The sequence below is a fragment of the Amphiprion ocellaris genome, chromosome 1 (assembly GCF_022539595.1).
Source record: "Amphiprion ocellaris isolate individual 3 ecotype Okinawa chromosome 1, ASM2253959v1, whole genome shotgun sequence".
NCBI lineage: Eukaryota > Metazoa > Chordata > Actinopteri > Pomacentridae > Amphiprion > Amphiprion ocellaris.
In genome coordinates, this window is record NC_072766.1 from 11,623,534 (window position 1) to 11,646,514 (window position 22,981).

A 22,981-nucleotide genomic window follows, 5' to 3' on the forward strand; every position below is an offset into this window, starting at 1 on the left:
GAGGGGGGCGTGGCTCCACGCGTGAGCCGCTCGGGTCGTCTGCTGACAACAAACATGCGCTGTAGGCGGATCGAGGGGGCACCGAACGGCGGCGGAGTGACAGCAGACAGTCCGGCAGCTCCAGCGACAACACTGAAGTTACTCTCCAGACGAGAGAAGAGAAGTTTTGGGAGTTTCCGTCCGTCACAGAGACAATAAAAAGAGAGCTGAGCGACGCGCCGCTGTCTGACTGAGAGTGTCCGGTTTCCTCGGTCTGAGGGATTGCGATGCCCTCTGACTTTATCTCCCTTTTCAGCGGGGACCTCGACCTGAATTCTCCCAGATCCCTGTACTCTAAAGGTAACTACATTTCTCATATTTAAATGTTTTTTTTAAAAACTTTTGTTAGCTGTTACTGACGTGTGTGTGTGTAACTTATCTGCAACCTTTTCGTACCTGTGTGGAACCGTTCAGCCCCTTTAAGGTATCTTTCAGACATAAACGTGGATAGTTTGAATTTTAAACGTCACTCAGATGCTCACTGTGTCCTTCAGTCTTGTCTCCTGAAACTGAAGTGTTTTTTTTTTCTTTTCTTTTTACACTCCGGAGCCCTCGGCAGCTGCATGCACACCGGTCAGACCAGTTTACTATTTCCCTGGCAGCTGAGAAACACTGCTATCTATTTTCTGTGGGTTGTTTGAATAGGCCATGAATGCCCCCCGCCCCCCTGAGGCACCGCACAGAAACTGCACTGCTGCCCCAAGAGAGGCGCTAGTGGACCCATTAACATAAACTGTGTGATGTGTCATCAGTCAGAGAGCCTCAGGCAACCTGTGGATAGAAGAGCTGAACTGAACTGAACTGAACTCATAACACTAGGTAGAAGTGTGGAGAAAATGTATTCTGTTCTACTCTGGGTCACTTGTTCACATAAATTCATAATCTGAAAGAGGTTTGCATATTACCATCATTATTAGAGACAGTGAGGAAATGTGTCCAAAATGATCTTTTTAGTCAAATACAGGATTATTTTTAGCAACAGTGTCTTGCTTAGGTGTCCATCATGACACTGTGCAAAGACAGTATTAATATTTGAAGTATTCTGTGTCAGCTGATTCCCTCGTTTAAAAAAAAAAAAAACACTAAAACTAGCATTGGTATAACTTAAGCTGTGTGATTAAGATGGGTTATACGAGAATGTTTAAAAATGCAGATTTTTTCACTAGATGACTTGAAAACTTAATCTGGAAAGTGCTAGTAATTTTGAAATAGCTAACTACATCTGCATCCAGAAAAACCTGAAAAGGGCATTCGGACTTTCTCATATGGGGCAACAGTGGCGAAGGCATCCAAAATAGTTATTTGATTGGCTGCAGATGGCATTCGGATGTGACTTTATGGTGCTGACTTAAATTGTTAAAAAAAAAACAAAAAACAATGAGTTGCGTTGCTCCCTGTAGTGGCAACACCTCCAAGACTCTGCTGAAAGAGTACCTGTTATCAGTAAACATGATCCTTTTTAGTGCGAAAATAGTTAAAGAAGTCTGCATAGCTTTTCAGTGTGTCTCACCTATTCCTTGCTCGTTTTGTTGTGCACATGTGACACTTGCATCTCGACAAACTCTTACTCCCTTAAATCAGAGTAAAGTTTATTCTGTCAGACGAAAATTAGGAAAAAATGGAGACTGTGCAAGTTTTCTATTTGTATTAGGCAGATTAAAAAAAAATTGTAACATGGGTATTTGAGTTCATTTGCCTTGCTTAATTCATGTTGCACTTCCTGTGATGGGCCCATTGATCACGTGCATTGCAATGAAGCACTATATTGTGCAGCTCTACTGAGAAACTACATGATATTTTGACACTGACATTTATTGCGATTCCGGAGCTGTGGTCATACTCGTGTATCTATACTAAGTTGATTCCAGTTTGTCCGTCAAGCTCTACGTCACACTGAGGTCAAGACTTTGGAAATTTTGTGTGTAACCACTGCTCTCAGCGGTTGTTCAGGAAAAGCACAGTCGGCCATGTCCAGACTACCGATTCGTCTCAGTGCTTTGGCAGCCGGACTTCGCCGGTGCAAGGAGTGCAGAGAACCTGCTGAACCTGCCTTAGTTTTTCTCCATCTGCCTTTAAAGTCAGGCCAATAAATGCAAGCTCACTAGATTACCTTTTATCATAAACAGTGTAGTTGTACATTGTGAAGTATTTTCAGCAGTTTGAACTTAAAAGCATCGGTTTCCCTGCTACCTTTTAAAATGTAAATCAACTGAACTGAGGTTGAACAGTTAGTTCAAATTGCTTTCTGAGTTTTAGTCAAGATAAGATATAAATTGGAATCAACAACTGCTCAGTGACACTGACAAACGATACACACAGATTTGCATTAACATTTTCTCAGTTTTCTTTCGACATGAAGAACTTATCCCTGCACTGGTACAGGCAACATGTGTGACTGAGGCTAGTGATTCTGTTAATTTATCCGTGTATGGAGGCAGGGATTCATTTCAATACTAACCTTTATTTTCACAGTTATGAACAGAAACAAACATTACTTCATTTAACATGTAGTAAAAACACATTATTGCCAGCAAGTGTGTTTGTTATCTTATCAGTGAGTTGACTGAATTCAAGCACATCACCTGATGTCTGGTGAACTCATGTTTATTAGTTTTGAAGTTCCCTGACAATAAAAACTAGAAATGATAAGTTTAATTAACCTGAAATTAAAGAAGACATATATTTTCACATGACGTCAGTGAGAAATGATTTGTTGATTCCTCTATTTTACAGTAAAATATGTGACTTGCAATGATCAAAATGTCTTCCAGAGTTGTTAAATCCTTTCTCACAGTATTTACACTTTGCTGTGCAGTGGTTTAGTGTGTGATAAGCCTTTACAGTATTAAACACTTTCAATGAGATTTGCCTTACTGATTTCTATTCTATCATCTCATTTGTGCTTAGAAAAAAATGCTTCAATTCTAGCCTAGTTACCTTCTGTACATATCTTTTAACTAGCATCTTCCCCAAAATTCTGGCATTTTTTACTTCCTTGGATCATAAATGCGAAAATTAAGAAACACTTTGTTATTCTTATACTAGTTAGTGATAGTTTTCAATCACTTTTTCTTCTAATTTGTACCTGCTAACAATACAAACATCACATTTTCACATTCCCTAAATTAAAAATTACTTTAAATTATGGTTGCTTCTGATCATATAATACCACCAATGATCTGAAATAAGAAGGATAAAGTAAAGCCATTTATTTTCCTGAGGTCAGGGTTATCATTCATTGATGTATTCAGTTTTACTTTTGACTCTTAATAAAACCCTCTGATAATGTAGGCTGTCAATATTTGTGCACCAAATAATTCAGCTCAAACTCCTTTTAGATGTAGACCAGTGGTAACTCGCTCTTGAGGCTACATTGTTTGATTACTAATCACACTATTGTGTATTTGTGTCAGCAGAGTTGACTCGGCCGCATGCGAGAGGAGAAGTTTGTTTTGAATCTTTCAGATAAGGCCAACTGTCTTTAGATTTACTCTTTTGTTTGAGAGGAAAACTCCATTCGTCATTTAATTCCTTAAATCTTCAGCGATACGATCAGTCATACCCCAAACCTGAACAAAAAGGAGCTGTTCTCAGTCATGGAAATAACGGTAGATTGCAGCAGTTTTGTTGTATTTTGTTATTTCTAACTTCTTTGGATGGTGAATCATGATGAGGATGACATATTTTTAGCATGAAGACAGTCAAGGGAATACAAAAGAAAAACAACACACATTGTAACAATGGCACTCAGGATAGGAATGCTAGTCATACTACCTTTTCTGCTCAGTAAATGGCTGCAAGTTAATGGACGCAATAAAATGTCTTCCCAGCAGTTTCACATTAAAGCGAAGAATGTTATGGCTTTCAAGCATGTTCTATCAAACCTGGTTAACAATTGTAAGATCCTCAGATCTTGACATAGTTTTGTTTTTTTTATTGACACCCACCATAGCCTGGTCAATCATTGACCCTCTGGCTGCTCCGTGTATAAACCTGGGCTTAAATAGCACTCTATTAATATTGACTCTGCTGCTTTAAGCAAACTTGGCGCCATGCACTTAAAAATACTTGACTGCCTTGAAAGCTTGTTGATATCTGATGATGAAAGAAAAAGACCGTGCAGGGAACACATCTGAGAAATAGGAAACGTGTAGATTTAGCATATCATCGACTCTGAATGTCGCTATGCAATCAGTGAACCCTGAACTCAGATATGCATTTGGAATAGAACGTCTAAAAATATGTTTTCTTTCCATCGTTTGAATATTGCCATAGTAGACTCAGCAGTCTAACCTGATATGTGTTTTAGCCTGTCACTTAAGCTGGTATAGTTTTGCTCTGTATGTTGTCAGGTGTTACATAAGGAGCAACCTGTACTGATGCATGAAAAATGTTCCCTTCAGTGCATAATTTGCATAATGCACGCTCAGTCGGCTAATCCAGGATGAGACACCACTATGAGCCCGAGAAGAAGTACCTAGTGAAGGATCTCACTTCTTGTAGAGTCCTTGATGTTCATCACAGACGTTTGGTTTCTGCCCTTCAAGCTTCTGTGTCATTTACAAGTGCTTTATCCGGGTTTTGTTGAGTACTTCATCAGCATTCTGTGTACACAGTGCCCCAGTGTAGTGTGAGTCCCACTGTAAATTGTGTAGCCAAACTTTCTCTTCAAATTTAGGGCTCTAACCTTTATTTTGACTGAAGGGGTTCCAGTTTTGACTCTTGTGCCCACAAAGTTACTCGCAGGACTTTCTCATGGCCCGAGAGCTAAAAATGTCTCATATTGATATTAACATTTACTCAAAACGACATCTAACTTCTTCACAAATCTGAAGAGGATCTAGATTAAAGAGCAGACTGATGATGTCTCCATTTAAATATCACATAGTTATGCAACTTTTACCTCCTGATTAACTTGTCAGAATAGTGATAGTGTTATCTTTAAAAGTAGAAGAAACTTCAAATGCATAATTATTTTCCAATTTTGTAATTGTTTCAAAACTATAGTGACAGTGCATATGTTGAAATTAAACATAAATCTAACTTATTAGCTTTAATAATAACTGATATATAAAGCATGAATGCTAGTAATGAGCATGCATGTCTGGTATGTTCATGATTAGGTTTAACTGTTGAGGAGCTCATTCAGTGTTCAGGTGATGTACTGATGCAAATCAGTCACATGTCTAAATGTGTTAGGCATTTACCCCCTTAGCTTCTTTTAAATCTCCTTGTTTAATCATTAACACTAACCAAACTTCAGTAAGAAGTCTAATCGGGGTCGGGTCAAAATATCACCTCTGGTATTTACTACACACTTATGTCTTTGTTTTGGCCGCGGGAAATCAATGTATGAGTGCTTCAACCTGTTAAAGCATTTGAATCTGATATCAAAGTGTTCTTTGGTGTCACCATTGAAGTCTTGAGCAATTACATTCGTTTTGAAATTGGCCATACCTAGAGCAATCCTCCCATTTGTTGCTGTGCTCATCAGCTAATATTTTGCTCTTGCACACAACAATTTTGGAATAAGTGCCACAAATCCAAAATATCTCACAAAAGTTAGTAAAACAAAAGAATATATAAACGTCAGTTACATGTCTGACCAAAAAAAGTTAAAAAAGATCCAAAAAATATTTCTAGAACTTTACAAAAAAAAAATATTAGTAGTAAAATATGAAGAAAGAATATTGCACAACACTATAATAGCTTTTATCTCAAGAGATATTTGTACTGCTTGTTTGATGATAGTAATATTATATTGCGTGTCAACATTTATAGTTGTTGTACACTTTATGTAGTGACAAATCTCATTTAACAGTGAGACGCATTTAATTTTTAACCTGCACTGTTACAATTTTGTACTCTATTTTGGACACTTCTAGAGATTTATGATCTGCATTAAAGTTGTCCAACTTGCACAACCTCCAAAGTATTACAAGCATGTTGCCGTAGCAGTTTTTCCATTCTCACATTCTTTTTGTAACAAGAGTAGGAGACCTTTGTCTCTGGCCTATTTTAGGTTAGCAGGTTAACTGTGTCAGTGAAATAGAAGCAGATTTTTGCTAACAGCACATCAGCTTTTGAATGGAGATTGTTTTCTTGACAGATGCTCCTGTGGAAAAAATGGAACAACATGGTGTATATCCTCAGTTAATACTTCAGTTTCATTTCTGTCAGACACTATTTTTCTGTTTTCCATCAAAGTCTTTCAGTGAGCCACTGTAAATTCCTCTCCATGATGACTTATTTATAGTCCAGCATCTGATTTCTAATAATTAATCTGTAAATTAGATTCTCTTTAAAGGGCCAAATGCAAAAGAAAAGATGCATTTTCAGACTTTGCTGGTTAAATGTTGACTGCCTCCTGTAAAGGCAGAGTCCCACAGAGCTTCATGCTCAGTGCTTTTGCTTGCACTCATCTTGTGCAGGATTTCTTACACTCTTTTGTGAAAAGCCCAAAGCACCTGTGAGATCTAACAGCCACCCCTCGTGTTTCTCTCCAGAGCAAGATGATTCTGAACTAAGACATTAAATATTAAGTGTGGCGAATCTTGGCTGCCTACAGTCTTTCCATTGGCAGATGAGATGCAGCAGTTAAGGTGTCGGAATCTCATAAATAGGCCGTACAGAGTGTGTTGCACACAGCCAAGATATTTGCTGGCTACGAATAAGAGAAAGACAGTACCTTAACTGTCTATTGAACTTTAATTTAGTCAAATGCTTTAGTAATTCTTTGTGAAGGAAATGAAAGTGTAGGTCATGTGTTGTCAAGCTGTCTTTGTTATCTATGTTTAAATAACAGTAAACTAAACAATACAGTTAACCAACAAATAGTACAAAGAAGGTTTGTAGGCCAATTCATAGACCAATACCAGCCTGAAACCGATGTTTGTTTTGTAGCACGGTGTTTATAATGTACACTGAAACACTAGAAACCAGAATACCTACTTCGTGTAATCCAATACACCAGCCTTACAATAAACTCCCCATTGTGAAGCTTATCATATTCAGTTTTTGTTGAGATGGTGCCAGAGAACAGTTCATTCAACAGCTTTCAGAAGTTGTTTGGTCTTTTTGAAGGCTGATTGTTGTGATCTTTAACACCAGTACAGTAGATCTCTTCTATTTAATGATGTCTGTCCTTCTGCTGCACTTGTCCTGCCCTCCTGTGCTGTCTGCTATCATAGCTGACAGTTGCTGCACCTTGTTGGCAATGTGAATTATGCTGTTAATGGACGGCTCTAATTAGCTCATCAGTCATGATGCCATGTGGCCTTTTTATCTTGTGCAACCCTGGAGTGTTTTTGCCGTTACAGTTGGCGGTGGTCCGTTTATTTCAGTGTTCTTGAAATATGATTAATAATTGCCAGTATGATCAGGATTTGGCACTGGCAGCACAAAACCTTTGTAAAGTGGGATACAAATTATCCAAAAATGGATGAGGACGGCAGATGAGCAAGTGGTTAGTTGACGGATGTGGTGGCGCATACAGTTAGTGTTCACTACAGACGTATTTGACATGCAGACTACAGGCAGGTGATGAAGGAAAAGCGAGTGAGATCAAGTGTTTTAGGAAGGTCTTGGGGTCGCCACGTGCTTCCAGAACAGCTTCAGCATTGATACTCCAAGTCTCTGGAAATCTATTGCACTGGTGTAGCACCATCTTTCCAAACAGTAATCCCTCATTTGGTGTTGTGGTGATTATGGTGAATTGTAATCTTACATGTAAGTCCAAAATCTGTCTTTGGTTTTCCATTTGGTTGACATGAAGTGACCATGAAGGCCAAAGGATATGATTCACCACATTTCTATTAAACCATTCAGTGACCCTTCCTGTCCTATTAATGGAGGCATTATCATTCAGAACAGACCATTCCCATCAAGACAGAAATGCCTCCTCATATGATAAAGGTGATCACTTAGTACAACGACTTTGTACAACACGTGGACCAAAACCATATCAGTATAGTGCCCCTTGCAGCATCACAGAGCTACAGGATTGTAGAGGTCAAGCATTCAGGTTTTTCCTTAAATTTGTCTCCTGTCTGTAGGTCCCTAGCCAAGATTAAATTACGTATATAGTAGTTTTCTAAGCACTCTCTTGCCTCCATGTATTTCTGCTTTTTCACCAAGAATGCTTCTAAGTAGGTGGTGCATTATGTTGTGCACATTTCACATCAGTCGTCTCTTCTTGTCAGTTTAAAATTGTGTCTGAGGGCTCTGTTTTCCTGCTGGCAGAACACAAACGCTAAGGCAATTTTCCTCCAGCATCAGTCTGTTTATTTGCTTCTGTGCGTGTTTGGTAATTTTCTGGCTCCGAATGAACGTGCTTTGTGCCAAGGTGGGAGGAGATGTGCAGTTGAGGGTGCATTTAAGCTAATTAGGTAGTAGAGTGCAGTTTTGGTGCTCATTTAGGTCTACATGCCCGTTGAGTTTTGTTGAATTCCTTTGTATCTCACTACGCCTCCAAGAGTAGGAAAAATGCTGCCAGGTCATGACCATTAAGATATTTGCCTTCAGGTTTTTTCCCTTCCTGCCATTACTGTTTTGAGACACGGTATGGCTGCCGTCCCCTAATGGTTTCAAAAACATGGTCCAGGTTTGTGGTGCCTTCAGGGGATGGATCCATCCTCGGTGACTTTGTTTGTGCCTTTTACACAATTTGTCACATGACAAAACTCCTTCATGGAAGCTCATAGAGAAAACTATTTCATGACCTTCAGAAATGCTGAATGCCTCTGGCATAATGTAGTCAAGTAATCCATCCCATAGTTGTAGAATCTCAGTGCGGCATCCTGTGTTTTCATTTCTTTTTTCTGAGTCATCTGCTGCTTCCTTGGCAGACTAGCAGGGCTGAAATGAATTGTAGCATTGGCCCATCCGATTTCCTCCTGTATCCTGTCATTGTTTGTATTCTTTTTTGCTCTATGAACTTGGGCACCTCCAGTGGTTAGTAAGAAAAAGATACTGTCGTAGAGAGCCGATAAGGCCCAAAACAACACAATGTTTTTGCGTACTTCTCCGAGTACCTTGAGGATGATGTAATTTCATAAATACTCTGCATTTCTCTGCAGTATGAGTTTTTTGTTTGTTTGTTTTTTATTTTAATCAAACCTAAAAGGTACCAAATCTAAAAGGTACAAAGATGGCACTACTTTTTCTGTTGGTAATAAATTGTTGAAAAGTTTGAACAGTCAAAGTGATTTGGATGTGCAAATCCTTTTTGTACTTTTTGGGCTCTGACTTTGTTTGCACTGTCCCAGCTCTCTTTCTTTGTCTGCAGTTGAGCACGTGTTTTTTCTTCAACTGTATTAATACTGAACTCCCTGTTGTTCCATCTAATTCCCAGAATCAAAGACAGATTTTATGCTTGTTGAATTTCAAAACTATGTTTTAGTAATTTAGATAAAGGAATTTATTAAAAGACTAATATCAGTATTATAAGGATATCATGCTCTTAAACCATTAGGGAAAATAAAGCATTCTCTATATATTGCATAAGGATTACTTATGAAAGTTGATTAAAAGTAGTTTATTATGTTAATATCTAATCTGAAACATCTAGAGCATGACAGATGGTCACAAGACAGCTGACTGCATGATTTTTTTTTAAAACATTGAGTAGCTGCTGAAAGTCAGCTTAGCCCCTAACAGCATAACAGTCTTTTTAACCTTGAGTGTAAAGTCACGCTGCTGTAGTTTAATTTAAAATCAAAGGTCACGTTTGCCTTAAGCCTACACACAGTGGAAGCGCTTGACTCAGTGCAAGTCAAGACAAGACAAGGCGAATTTGGACTCAACTGAATAGTTTTTATTATCATTTCTTCAATCAAATCTCATAATTCTGAGGTTGAGGTAAGCTTTCAGCGCAGCTTGTTCGTTTGCCTGTCTGTCTGTCAGCAGTATTGCGCAAAAACCACACGTCTAAATTTCATGAAATTTCACAAAGAGGTGGAGCATGGCCAAAGCAAGAGCAACTGAATTCTCTTGTGGATCTGTATGATTTTATTAAAAAATATGGGATTATTTAAAAGAGTCACCAGTACACATTGAAACACCATATTAAAGTGATCCTTCCTTTACATTTTAAAATCTGTAGTCATTGTGTCGGTGATAATGACATTGTATTGTGTCAGTATTATTGTGTCATGGTGGGTCTTCCTCCTGACACTCCTTTATGTATCATCCTTTCAAGGGGATAATTTTTGATGAGTTAAATAAGACTTCCTTGGCAGAAATGACGATGTTCAGCTCTCACAGTCTCAACAAGCTACAGCCTGTTCAAATAATGAGCAACAGTTCTACAGCTCTTTTTTTCTGTTCATGCTTCTTCTTGATTTTATTGACTTAGTGTGTACTGTGGCGTAAACGGAGACATGTGACAGAGGTCTGAGCTTGCTGCTACTTCTTTTTCAAGAGGATTGTTTTTTTGCCTAAAGAATCAACAGAAATCACACATGCATATTTATATATATATATGATTTAAAAACAGCCTGCAGTGTCACATATACATAAACTGGTGTTCTAAATCAAAAGCTGATGTGTGGTTCACATTTTTACATTTTCAGACTATAGACTGTAACCTAAATTTAGAAATCAGTCATATCTGCTTGTGGTGACGCCAAAGTGACATCTTCCTGATTTTTATTTGTTAGGAAAACAGTCTAACCAAGGCTAGAACAACTATGAGTGTTAGTGGTGTTTGCTGATTCTTGTCCACCCTTCCTTGTTCCCAGTCATCTGTGGTTTAGCCTGACTAATCAGGAGCCATTCCAATTCCTTAATTAGACCTTACAATAAATCTTCTTATGTAATTAATAGCTGAAGGTGTAGGCTTTGTCTAAACTCTAGAATCTGTTGGAACAAATTGTCAGAAGTCTGGAAAATGGAACGTCTTAAAGAAACAAAGCCAGAATGCAAGTGCGGAGCTACAGGTCACTTTTGTTTTAAACAGTGACTGTTTTGAAATGATGCCACATATTCCATACTTTTGACTTTCAGTTTCTAAATTTCAGTTTTCTTGTGAATTTCTAGATGTTTCAACAGATATTTCCAGTGTGCGTTACATGTTGTTACAATGGAAAACATTTTTTATCTGCTTATTCCCTGTTTCTTATGAAAAGTGTCGACCGCGTTCATCACAAATCAGTTCACAAGGTTTTCAATACTAGACCTATGTGACACTGCAGGCTGTTTTTAAATCATGTTTTACTGAGATTGTAGATTGGCTGTGCACTGTTGGATGAGCAGCCACAGAGGAGTCTATTAATGCAGGGTGATGCATATCCAGCAATGCACCTCTCTCCTATAGTAAGTTTTTTGTTACCTTACTATATTATATCTAGAAGACTGATAAGCTACTGTTGCGAATTGTCTTCACCTTTATAAAAATTAACAAGCTAAAACACGCTAATTAGCAAGTCTTAGGGGTGTTGGTATGTGGATTTTATTACCTTTACAGCCAAACCAGCAGTTTCACAGTGTGCTGCTGCTGGGTGTGGCGTCATATTTACTGTACAGACATAAAAGTGCTGTGTATCCTCCCATCTAACTGTGAAAAAGCACATTTCCCAAAATGTTGCGCAATTTCTCTAACCAAGTATTTAGATTTTTTTTCCTCTCGTCTGCTTTTCAGTGCACACTGTATTAGAAATTTAGGATTGTTAAAGTATCTGACATGACATGGGAATAAAAGCTATTCTTGTGAATGCAGTTTTGCTGTGAATCTTAAATGTGGTAGCTCAACTGGTTGAGCGGGCGACCTATAAACAGGGGCTATAGTCCCCGATGCAGTGGTCATGGGTTCGAGTCCAGTCCATGGCCCTTTGCTGCAGGTCTTCCCCCTGCTCTTCTCCCTGCTTTCCTGTCTCTCTCCACTGTTCTATATATGAAAGGCCAAAAAATGATATTTAAAAAAATGTGGTTGTGATAGCAGCTTGGTGACGCCACTGTGAGTATGCATGCAGCGTTGCTAAACGCTCTTCCTCTTGCCTCAACACAGTTTGTCCTGTGAGAAGGACAAAAATGCCTATATTGGCAAACACTTTTTTTTTGACATTTCAAGTGTAGCGCTTGTGGTTAATATTTTTTATGTATATCTGCGTGGTGTCCTCTGACTCTGATACAGTCACTTGAAGAACTTCTCATCACCAGTTAGGTCTGATTTCACTGGAAGTGTTGTGTACGTGTTTAGCACATTCCAGTATTTGTGTGTAAACATAGCATTTTTGGGTGGGTGTGCATGTATGTGAGCCTGCGTCTGTGCTGTCCTCTGTAAATAGTTCGAATTCCACGGCTCTCTGAAGTCACGCTTTCATGTTAAGTATCTGTTGCAACTTTTTCGTCCCGTAAAGGCACAGCACAGAGTTTAACTATAATTTTCCCATTAGTGTCCACTCCCACATAACACACAGTAACACTGACTCCATTGCACTGCTCTGAGGAGAATAAATACAACTACTGACCCGCTTTGTTTTCAAACATGACTTATAGCTGGGTGGTTTGGCCCTCACAGGAGTCTCAGTGGGCTATTTTGTAAAGTCAGGATGGTGGTAGGTGTTTGTTGAAAGCAAGTTGTGTAAACTGATGCCTGGAGGTCGTTCCTGGTTGCTTCAGGATTAGCTGGGCTGAAAGTGCTACAGGCCACAAACTGAGCCTAGTGTGACTTGGCCTGTTTTAGAGCTTGACTGACTTTCACTTGTTCAGATGAGTGTTTGGAAAGAATACAACATAAGACTCTTTCATGGTTTTATGGTTATATGATTGATTGTAGGGATTGAGGGGCTGATTGCCAAAATACAAAAATGGGGAAAACACAAACCTATTTCTTTTTTTTCCATTATCATTCCTTTTTTATTTGAGAGTAACCTAATTATGAGTAACTTTGCTGCATTATCAGCATATGTTATCTTATCCACCAAAGTCCTCAATTGTTTTTGGCCTCTCCTGGCTTCTGTGTTTCTCCACAGTGAATTGTAGGTTGACGTGTAACTTGGACCAGATCCAATATAAAGTGCAAAGATTTGACCTTTAACACAGCTAAGATCCCTGTGAAATGAAAATGCAAGTCAGGGAGTCTCAATTGATCTTGTCAGCAGTGGATTATTTGTATACTTTTGTTTGCAGCGATTCAGTGGAGTATTTTTTTAGGTATTCTTGTAAGATTCCAATCAGACTAAGCAACTTTTAATGATTGGATAGTAAGGTGAATACAAGGCAGTTAAACCTCAAGGTAGAAATGTTGGTTTATGGTTAGTGTGATCTCTTGGTTACCTGCTTGTGCAGTTACTTGATTGAAAATGTACGTTAATGTAGTTACTACTAAGATTCAGGCGACACAGGTGACAATAACCATTAGGGGAAAAATTAAAAAGATTGTATTCAACATTAAAAAAGTAATTTTGTGCAAAAAATTCAATGTACTGTAAAATGCATCTTAAAAGAGCAATTCCTATTTCAGTGACAGAAGTGTTGCACAAATATTGATCAAACTGTCAAAAATGAATGCTGTTTAAATAGGTTATCCCTCACATTGTAATTTCATTGACACCACTGAGTCTTCCTCGTCTGACTCACAGAAAACCTACCCAGGAATCAGTCTGATTCCGAGACCCTGTGAGCATTTCCAACCCCATCTTCATTCCAAATCTGCACAGTATCTGTAATTTCACTTATCGTCTCTGCTATAGTGTTGTAATTTGCGTGTCTTTTGTCATTCGTCAGCAACATTTGGTCAGACACCATGATGGTGTCATAGTCCTTCCTGAATGCAATAACCAGTTGCTACCTCCATGTATAAAGGCTCCCATTGTGCAGGCTGTCAAGTAACCACAGTAGGCCTTTTTTTTTTCACCATTATTGAGTCATCACGTTTCATGCAATCCTTGAGCATATTAGTAACAGACTCTGCTGTCAAAACGAAAGTTATGTGACCTGAATTTAATAAGCAGCATTATTACATTACTAGGTTATTTGTTTATTACTTAATGTGAAGCAAAAATGTAGATCACTGCTATCTGTAGAAGCATGCAGTGTGCTGTGAAAAGATTCCCGCTTACTACTTGTCTGCCACCAGCCTTTGTTATCTGTATTGACCTAGAGTAAAATGATGAAAAGCCCGCTGTGTTCACTTCTGATAATCGGATTTGAAAATGTGTCATAACTTCCGACAATGGCAGTAAATGCATTTTACAGCACAAACAGCAATTAGTGACTCATCGTAATTACATGCATGAATCCATGTATAATGTGTCAAGAAGTGAGGCTCTATATTAACACCTGATGAAAGTATGTTTGGTGAATGTATTCTTAATTTATGACCACTAAGTCAAGTCCAACTTTATTTGTTTAGCACTTTTAGCACAAACATGGTTGGTCAAAGTGCTGCACAGCCTTCAAATACCAGGATCAACAAATGTAAAACTAAATAAAGAGATGTGAATAAAAGGAAACAATAAGAAAAATAGTTATAGCACATAAAAGACGGAGTCAGGGTGTCAAGCTGTACTTGAATCAAATGCCACTGGGAACAGGTGGGTCTTCAGCAGTGAGTTTGCAAAGTCTGAGCAGTTCTCATATGAAAAGTCAAGCAGTTCCAGATATTATGGGGCATCAACTTTGTTTTTGTACTTGAGTGTTAGAACAATGAAGAGCATCTGGTTAATCAACCTCAGTTCTGGGGTTTGATGATGCAGGAGATCTGCTACATATGGTGGCACAAACCCATTTAAAACCTTGAAAACAAGCAGTAAAATCATAAAAATCAATCCCACAATAGAAGAGACCACTGCTTGACACACATATGCAGAGAGCTACTATAGTCAAAGGTAAAGATACTCTCTCTAGATTCGTAAAGCATCCAATTGTAATGTCTCCAGTTTTAAATGTGTCCTCCACATTCATCATTAGAATCACAGTTGAGTTAGAAAACAGGAAGAAAATTTGGGTATTTTGGTTTGTGTTTTAACAAAATGTTGTTGCTGTAAGTAGTTTCTGAGTGCAAAACTCATACTAGCTGTTTTTAGTTACACATAAGCTTGCCTGTCCATTCACGCTTATACCACATTAACTTGTCAATTTTACTGTATGTAAACTTCTTTGACAAGTTTATATAGCTTGTAAAAATAACCCAACAGTCAGATTGCTGTTGATTACGTAAATTTTACGTAAATTTTTATTGTATTATACTGAAAAATGCTTCTAATTTTTACCCACCTACCTTCACTGTTAGTGTAAATGTAAGCAAATTAACTTCGTATTTCAAATATGTTGATCTAATGGGAAGACATTTTTAAGATGACTGTGCCTGATTTCAAGAAATATGCACACACATCTTCTTAATGAAAGTCAGTAGAAGGGCAGCTATGATGATTATCTCAAGGATGTTTTGCAGTTGACAGATAGACTAAAGATATTTCAATTATGTAAAAATATTCGCCAGTTCCTAGCCAGCTACATTAATGAATATATGGAAGAAATGTGAATTAATTTATAACTTCATTATCCAACAAGTGTTAAGCAATAAATCTGTTATACTCAGTAAAAAACTAATTTTGAATTGATTATTTATTCATATTAGGCTGTAGTTGTGATTTATCACCTAATTCTTAAGGAGTCATGCTTTAGCTTTGCATTAACCTCACATGGACAATATAAGTTAGGGTATTGCTGCTGCTATTATCCAGTAAAAATGGGTGGTGACAAAAAGCAAAACTTTGTGGGGACATTTTACAGAGGTGATTCACATTATTCCCACAATATAATGTTTTTCATGTAATATCCTACATTCTTACCCAGTTCTTTATGTGAGTTTGGATAATACTGTTCTATTTTCCCATTTTCACTTTGCTCACAAGGGACTCAAACGCTCAAAAGACTTGTCCCCTGATCTGTGTTGCTATGGAGTCCCTGGCAGCCTTCATGTAGGCTTGGCTGTAAACATTTCAGGGTTGTTGTACATGGTTTGCTGCAGGTGCCAGCCCCTCTGCTGTTTCTTTTATCTTCCTTGCTTGGAATAATCTCCAAAATGTGCCGATGAGGTGAGCTTAAGCTTGTCTTCCCCATCACGTTCTGTTAAGTTGTAACCCACTGAGTTCAGTAATTTCACCTTGGGTGAATTGCAGCTTAAGTTTTTTTAGCACATAGGTTATACTACTGCTTTGTTTCTGCTTGACAAGATTCCACATGACAATACCACTAACCTGCTGAGCAAGATGCAGTATAGAAAAGAATCACAAGCACAGTAAACAAGACAGGGCGAGAGGTAGGTGGAGTGGAGGAGGGGGACAGAAGGGAGTTAAATCAGTCACTCAGCCAAAAACCAGTGCCACGCCCCAGGTGCCAGGGCTAGTAAGAGCAAGCAGCAGGAATGTGAGGGAAATGAATGGGAGTGTAAGTCCTGCCATTCACATGGTGAGTGCTTTCTTTTTTCACCTTTAGCCTGTGCTACTTACCATATAAACATATCACAAGGCATGGTGAGGGTGTAAAGAGCAAAAATATTTGTGTTAGCTCCACAAAAAATCTAACTTTGTGAAGGATTTCTAATGTGAAACTTATAAGTGTGTGTGGTTTGCTGTTTATCTGTGAGTGAGGGGAAAGTAATTTACTTAAACAGCTCATAAAGGGGAACATTTTCTCTTCAGCTGAATTGTATAATAATGTATTATTAGCACGAGCAGACCTAATCAAAACTAACCCCATGTTGTGTTCATGTGAGTGTTGTTGGTTAGGTTCTAATCTGTAATTAGGATTATCACAGGCGGAAAGAAAATGAAAAGTTTTCCTGTGTTGTCAATGGTCTGCACAACATGACGATAGTCTGAAGGTAAAATCAAAACATCACGTGGTGTGTGAGTCAGTACGGTTTATTTCCCAGCTAATGAGGCTGACCACTTTTATTTTTTAATCTTTTCCCATGTGAAAGGTACAGTGTTTTGTCACGTGTAAATAAAGAATTGCACTCTGTCTGCTTATGAGAAAACAAACAAGCAGCAAAATAAGATTTCTTTATTTCAGTCTTATAAAACGTCAAAGGGACTGTGGAAACACTTTGAACAGGCCAGCCAGTGATTCGAGACCAGTGCTCCGAGAGAAGAGTACATATTTTCTGTCTGTGCGGTTGGCAATGTGTTTACTGGAAGGGCTGCTCACTCAGAGCACATGTTGCTGCATGTGCACTCAGTCAGTGAGCCCCAAGAAGACTGTGGAGTTAAAGCATAAATGCAGGGGCAGAAAAAGTGTTTTTGTGGCCATAGTAGGGGATGCTTGTGTGCATGTGCATGCATGTATGTCTGTGATTTTGTTTGGAGAACTTAGTAAATAACCAGCAAAACCACACTAGAATCCTGTGTGTATGTGTGGTTCACTGTGGGTTATATGAGTTTGCCGAGTCCAGTTTTTAAGCTCCCTTTCTGGGAACCAGCATTCCCTGCTCGTCTAAAGCGAGCAGTAAGAGACTGGAGGGCTTTGGGAATGAAGAGGCATGGGCTGGTTTCAGTATGTCCCAGGTTTGTCTATTGTACACAGCGAGTGGTAACAATGGGAGGGTTAAGTATCTGATATACACACCGAACCCTGGGACTCAGCTGCAAGTAATTAAAGCTGGCAGTTGGCAGAGAAGAGAGTCAGGCGACTGTAATGGCCGCTCTAAGTTCATACCATAATATTTGGATGATGAATCAGCCTGCTAGTAAAAGTGTTGTCATGCTGTTGACCCAAGGCTTTCTCCCCTCTCCATGTCCTGTTGGCGTTGAGGGAGGCACAGAGGGGAGAGAAAAAGTCTTTGTACGACTCTGTTTGTAATGAGATCTGCTGTTTGTTTGGTGTGATACGGATTTTGCTTTGACCTCAATTGTCTCATCAGTTTGTGCTTTTTACCATCTGGTTTGATCCTCTTCATGTTTTTACAGCCTTGAGTAACTATTACAGGTCATGGACAGTGATGTGGGATGACCTTGACAGGCCAAGGAGTTTATATATAATTTTACTGGGGTCCATAAAAACAAAATGTGTTTTTAGTTAACTTTTAACCTCCATGTTTAAAGAATATTTACTAAGATAAATAAAAATGGTGCAACTGAGAATTTTCATCAGCAATTGATCTGGGGATTACTTTTTATCAGTTACTTGATTGTTTGGCTTTTAAACGTGATTAGTGACATTTTTCCCAAGTCTTAAAAGACCTCATCAATTGTCTTTTTCTGTCCCATGAAAATAAGAAAAACTAGCTCAAGCAGTTACTCGGTAGTCAAAGTAGTTTAGAATTAATTAAAACTTTTTAATTATTACACCACTAATCCCAAGCGTCCTCCAGTTTTATACAAGTTTGACCGTGGTTCTCATTATACAGACCTTTGGGCATACTGCTGCTTTTCTAAAGAAAAAAAAATGTATGTTAAGCCTTTGGTGACACATAGGAAGCCGTGTGAAGTTTGCTGAATTGCCTCAAGTGATGTCACTTGCAGAATAGAAATTTCCAAATGAAGAAAAAAATCTGGGCGTGTGGAGTTAGAAGACAGTGAGCCTGCCAGACCTTTGTGGCCTACCTCTCATCTCTGATTAAGGCCAGCAGCTCGAGGCTGCATTAGTCCTTAGTAGCACAACACGCCCAGACGTCTGGCTGGACTGCTGGTGGTGCGTTGTATTATGGGTAGTGTAGGCAACAGGCTTCGTCAAAAAGACATCTCTGGTTCTGCTGTATTGATCTTGATACCTTTTTTGGCCATTTATTGATAATTCAATGTGGTATCAGAGAGCAATGTACAACTGGTGGAGAGCTCTGCAAAATGACTATTGTTGTTTCAACTAGTAAAGGTGGCTCTTTTGAATCAAATTATATCATCATCATGGTCACTTCACATTCATTTCACTCTAATGCCAAGCCCCTTTCATACATGCACTCATTTCTGTTAATCTCATGGCATCTGAACGTGTCAACTTTATGTCTCAAAGAGCATTTTGGTCACTTTACCTCAAAAGTCGCAACAGCAATCTGACAAGGTCAAACCAGGTAACATTTAAGTATCAGTTTCAACATGACACAAGTCTGAAATCTTGTGCGTACTGTGTTGTAAGATGTAAGACTTACTCCATCACTGTCATGTCTGAATGAAGCCTTGAGGAACATTAACCTAAAAGCAACCTATGTCTGAATGACAGAGTGCCTTCACTTTAACAGACTGAAGAAGCCAGCAATGTTACTCTGTTCTGGAAAGGGCTTTAGTTTGAACAAGAGTTTTTGGATTGTTTGCTTAATTAATTGCACATTTATAGAATTAGAGTTTCTTTAATCAGTTTTTCCCATAAAGGAGAGAACAGGTCAAGATATGGCATGACTTTGCAAATGTGCATTCTGTGGCACAGTTTGGAAATATTAGAGAGACAGAAACGCATTTGGCTTCTGAACTGAAGATAGAATTATCAGGCACTATTTCCGTAGGCACAGTTCTGTATTGTGGGTGATTGCTTGTCATTGTACTAGAATCATCACAAACCAGATCGTTGGTATGTTCTTACAGTTGTGTGAAAGTGGTGATATGCAATTTCTGTGTAACTGTATTGTTACAAGAAAAGCCTAAAATTGTATTTCAGAGGAAAACAGGATTGTAACGAACAGTGTCATACAATTTTATTGTTCCCTGTCACCAAATTGGTCATCAACTCAACATATTTGAATCATAATTTGTGGTTTTACCAGCAAAAGCTGTTGTCACTGTTAATACGTCACCTTACAGTTGCTTTTGTTGGTTCCCCCTTTCTCTCACAACAGAGTCAGTATATGACCTTCTTCCCCAAGAGCTACAGTTGCCTTCCTCCACTCAACAGAACCCAAAAATCATGAGTCAAACGAGCGGCGGAGAGGCAGGGCCTCTCCCTTCAGCTTCTCTAGCATCAGGTAGGATCTGGCTTCTCTCATCTCCGTTTCTCCGCTGCAGGCAGGACAGATCATGCCCCACCCCAAAAAAAAAAGCAACTGATGTGACAGTCTTTAGACAAACAGACGCCTGCATATGACAGGAAAGCCAGTTGGACAAACAGCCTGCTTCTCTGTGATTCTCACATGGGAAAAAATCAACTTGAGAAGGAAGCTAATGTCATTAGTGTCCAATCAGCTGAACATGTCTGCCGCCTGAACCTGCTTATTGTCATCTGCTATATGTTGTCGTCCCTTGCAGCAACAAAGTTTTGAATTGAAGATCGTGTACTGCAGGTTCAGATCATATTTAGACCTTAAACCCTATTAAAGATTAAAATTAGTGTGTGTAATTCAACATTAACCAATAGTTTGACTCTACAGAGCAATAAGAGACCCAGGCAAAGATGGTATTACATACTCAGCACAGCACAACAGCCTAACCCAGATTTCTCATTTTGGGGGGAAATAAGAAGCTTTGAGTGGCTGTAATCACCTTATTGACCATTTTGTAGCTCCAAGATGGAGCTATTGTTCACAGAAGAAAATCATATTAACAGATAAACATACAAGTCTGAAAACTAGATGTAGTGCCAAATGTTTAATACTGCACTATTCAAGCCAGGCTAGTTTTTTGGTTGCGAAGCTCGTTGACCACTTCACATTTGAAAAAGGAATTTAATTTTTTTTTTTTAGATTTTACCTCTGGATCATCATGTTTGTCATAAAAATAATTTGGTGCATGTACAATAAACCACATATTGTCTGGTTTAATGATGACATTAAACATGGGGAAAAGATGAATATGCTGTCATATATATGTTTGAAGCTCATTTAGAGATTCTTTAATTTTAAGAAATCTGAGTGTGCTTCTGTCAGAGAAATGTCAACACTGCATCCCATTTCTTGCTATTGCTGTTGTGCTCTGGCACAGTCTCGTGACTGCTTAGCCGCTGTCCAGGTTGGTAAATAATTAAAGAAAAAATTTGAACAATAAGGCAATTGAAGTAAGGTGGCAAACTAAGGAAAGCAGGCAACTGACTATGGACTCAGAGTTAGTTAGTTTGGTAATGTGCAACAATAAAGCACAGAAGTAACTGGCATGATAAAGACCTTATAGTAGCTCCAAATTCACTGCTGAATTGAATTCATGTAGACCAAACACATCAACAGTGGACTGATTTCACTCAGAGCACTAATATATATAATACCTGACTTTGTTGCAGCAAAGACAGACAAGATAGAGCCAGAAAGACGTGATGGGACGTCTTTCAATATTTGTTCATACCAGTGGGTTTCAATGATGTGTTTTTGGTTGTGCTCATATACAGTATGTCTCTGTGTTGTGATATTTTCTCAAAATGACACTACTTCCATGCGTTTTATGTGCCTCTTTTTTCTTTCCAACTGTGTGTTTTGCAAACTAATGAGTCACCGAGCAATCCAGAATGTCAACAGCAGTCTAACTCCTTCTTTACAAGCTGCAGCTTAACCACACTTTTCCCCACTCTTCATCTAGTTCCTTGTAACTATTTGAATGCTTTTGAAGTTACAGTGAATGTCAGCATGCTGGAGCAACATTTTTTGGCAAACAAAATGCCTAATGTTCTAATGATTTTTAAAAAAAATCTGAATATTTTTTTGCTGTTCAGCTTTTATTGCTCATTCGCTGTCTCATTTTTATATTCCAGGAAGTTCCCTCTGAAGCAGGGAGTGTCTGCATATAAAATGGTCTGCAGTTCTCTGCTTCATAGGTCAGAAGCTTGTTTATTTTGTCTCTGTGGCTACGTTCAGTCCCAAAAATGAACTTTTGTAGCAAAAAAATAAAAACACGGAAAAGCTCCATTAATTGGCATGCCTCATATTGTACATATTACTGTTTTGAACTTCCCTCTCCATTTCATCATTTGGCTTTTTAGTCACTTGAACATGAAAAAAATGCTAGCAATAATGATAAATCCATTGAGTCATTAGGTTATTTTTTTGGCAAGTTATTTGTAATACAAATAAGGTGGACTGCTCACCTTTCATTTCGTCTTTAGTCGCTTTGTAGCCACACCTTTACTGCGCTCCACATACTCTACATTTACAAATTCTCAAATATTGTCAGCACCACAGACACACACATATAAGACCCAGTGAAAAGGGGGAAATTTTATTTGGGTGAATACAAAAAAGAAAAAAACCTAAAGCAAAAAAAAAAAAAAAAAAATCATGAACAAATTTTGCTGCTTAAAAGGGACTGCTAGCCAACGCTGTTTGGGATGCCTTTATTCACTGTCGAATTATTTGCACTGTAGATGCCATGTCCTCTTCTATGACCATGGAAGGCCCCCGCAGTGCTTTTTCCACCTCTTCCAGCTCCACCATGCATTCCAGTGCTTTAGTCGGTGACCAGAATCCAGCTCACGGCAGCAATGTCGATCCAGAGGACCCCAGGAGTAGCCGAGTGGTGCCAGAGGTTGTCGCAGCAGAAAGTGGGAATGGTAGCAGCAGCACCGGCGGGAACGGCAGGGGCAGCAGCGAGCATGGAGGAGGACGAGGTGTAACATCCCAGGAGGTCCAACAGCATCACCAGATGACCCCATCGAAGCGCCGTACCATATTGAACATCTCTCCACCTCCGCAAGACCTGTTTGACGATAGTCGGATGTCCTGCCAGGATGAGGCGTCCCTGGACTCGGAGCAGAGCAACAGCATCTGGATGGACGACTCTCTGTCCAACTTCAGTGTCATGAGCAGCGTCTCTTACAATGACAACACAGAGGTGCCACGAAAGTCCCGCAAGCGAACCCCTCGCCAAAGGCCTGGTCCAAAGACTGCCCCTGCACAGGAAGCCAGCATGGATGTGTTTGATGCAGACAGTGCCAAAGGTCCGCACTTTGTCCTCTCACAGCTTGGCCCTGATAGCAAGACAGGAGCTAAAGGAAGGTTTGTAGAACTTATCTACCTCTTGCCTCTTCATAGTTCCCGAAACTGCCAAAAGTAAAGTATTATGCTCAGATGGATCTGCAGAGAATTTCTAAT

General features: G+C 39.0%; 1 protein-coding gene across 5 annotated transcripts in view; it reads left to right on the top strand.

The window, feature by feature from the left end:
• Positions 1-30: 30 nt before the first annotated feature.
• Positions 31-22,981, top strand: part of nfat5b (nuclear factor of activated T cells 5b) — a 38,229-nt gene continuing 15,278 nt past the window's right edge. The window contains exons 1-3 of one of the 5 annotated variants that reach the window (XM_023273272.3): positions 31-339; positions 19,811-19,936; positions 22,255-22,885. In XM_023273272.3, the coding sequence (XP_023129040.2) occupies positions 267-339; positions 19,811-19,936; positions 22,255-22,885 (830 nt within the window). In that variant the 5' untranslated portion in view covers positions 31-266. Of the gene's footprint in view, positions 340-16,416; positions 16,453-19,810; positions 19,937-19,957; positions 21,709-22,254; positions 22,886-22,981 lie in introns of those variants that run through there. The other 4 variants (XM_035949536.2, XM_023273274.3, XM_023273273.3 and 1 more) reach the window with 4 other exon arrangements.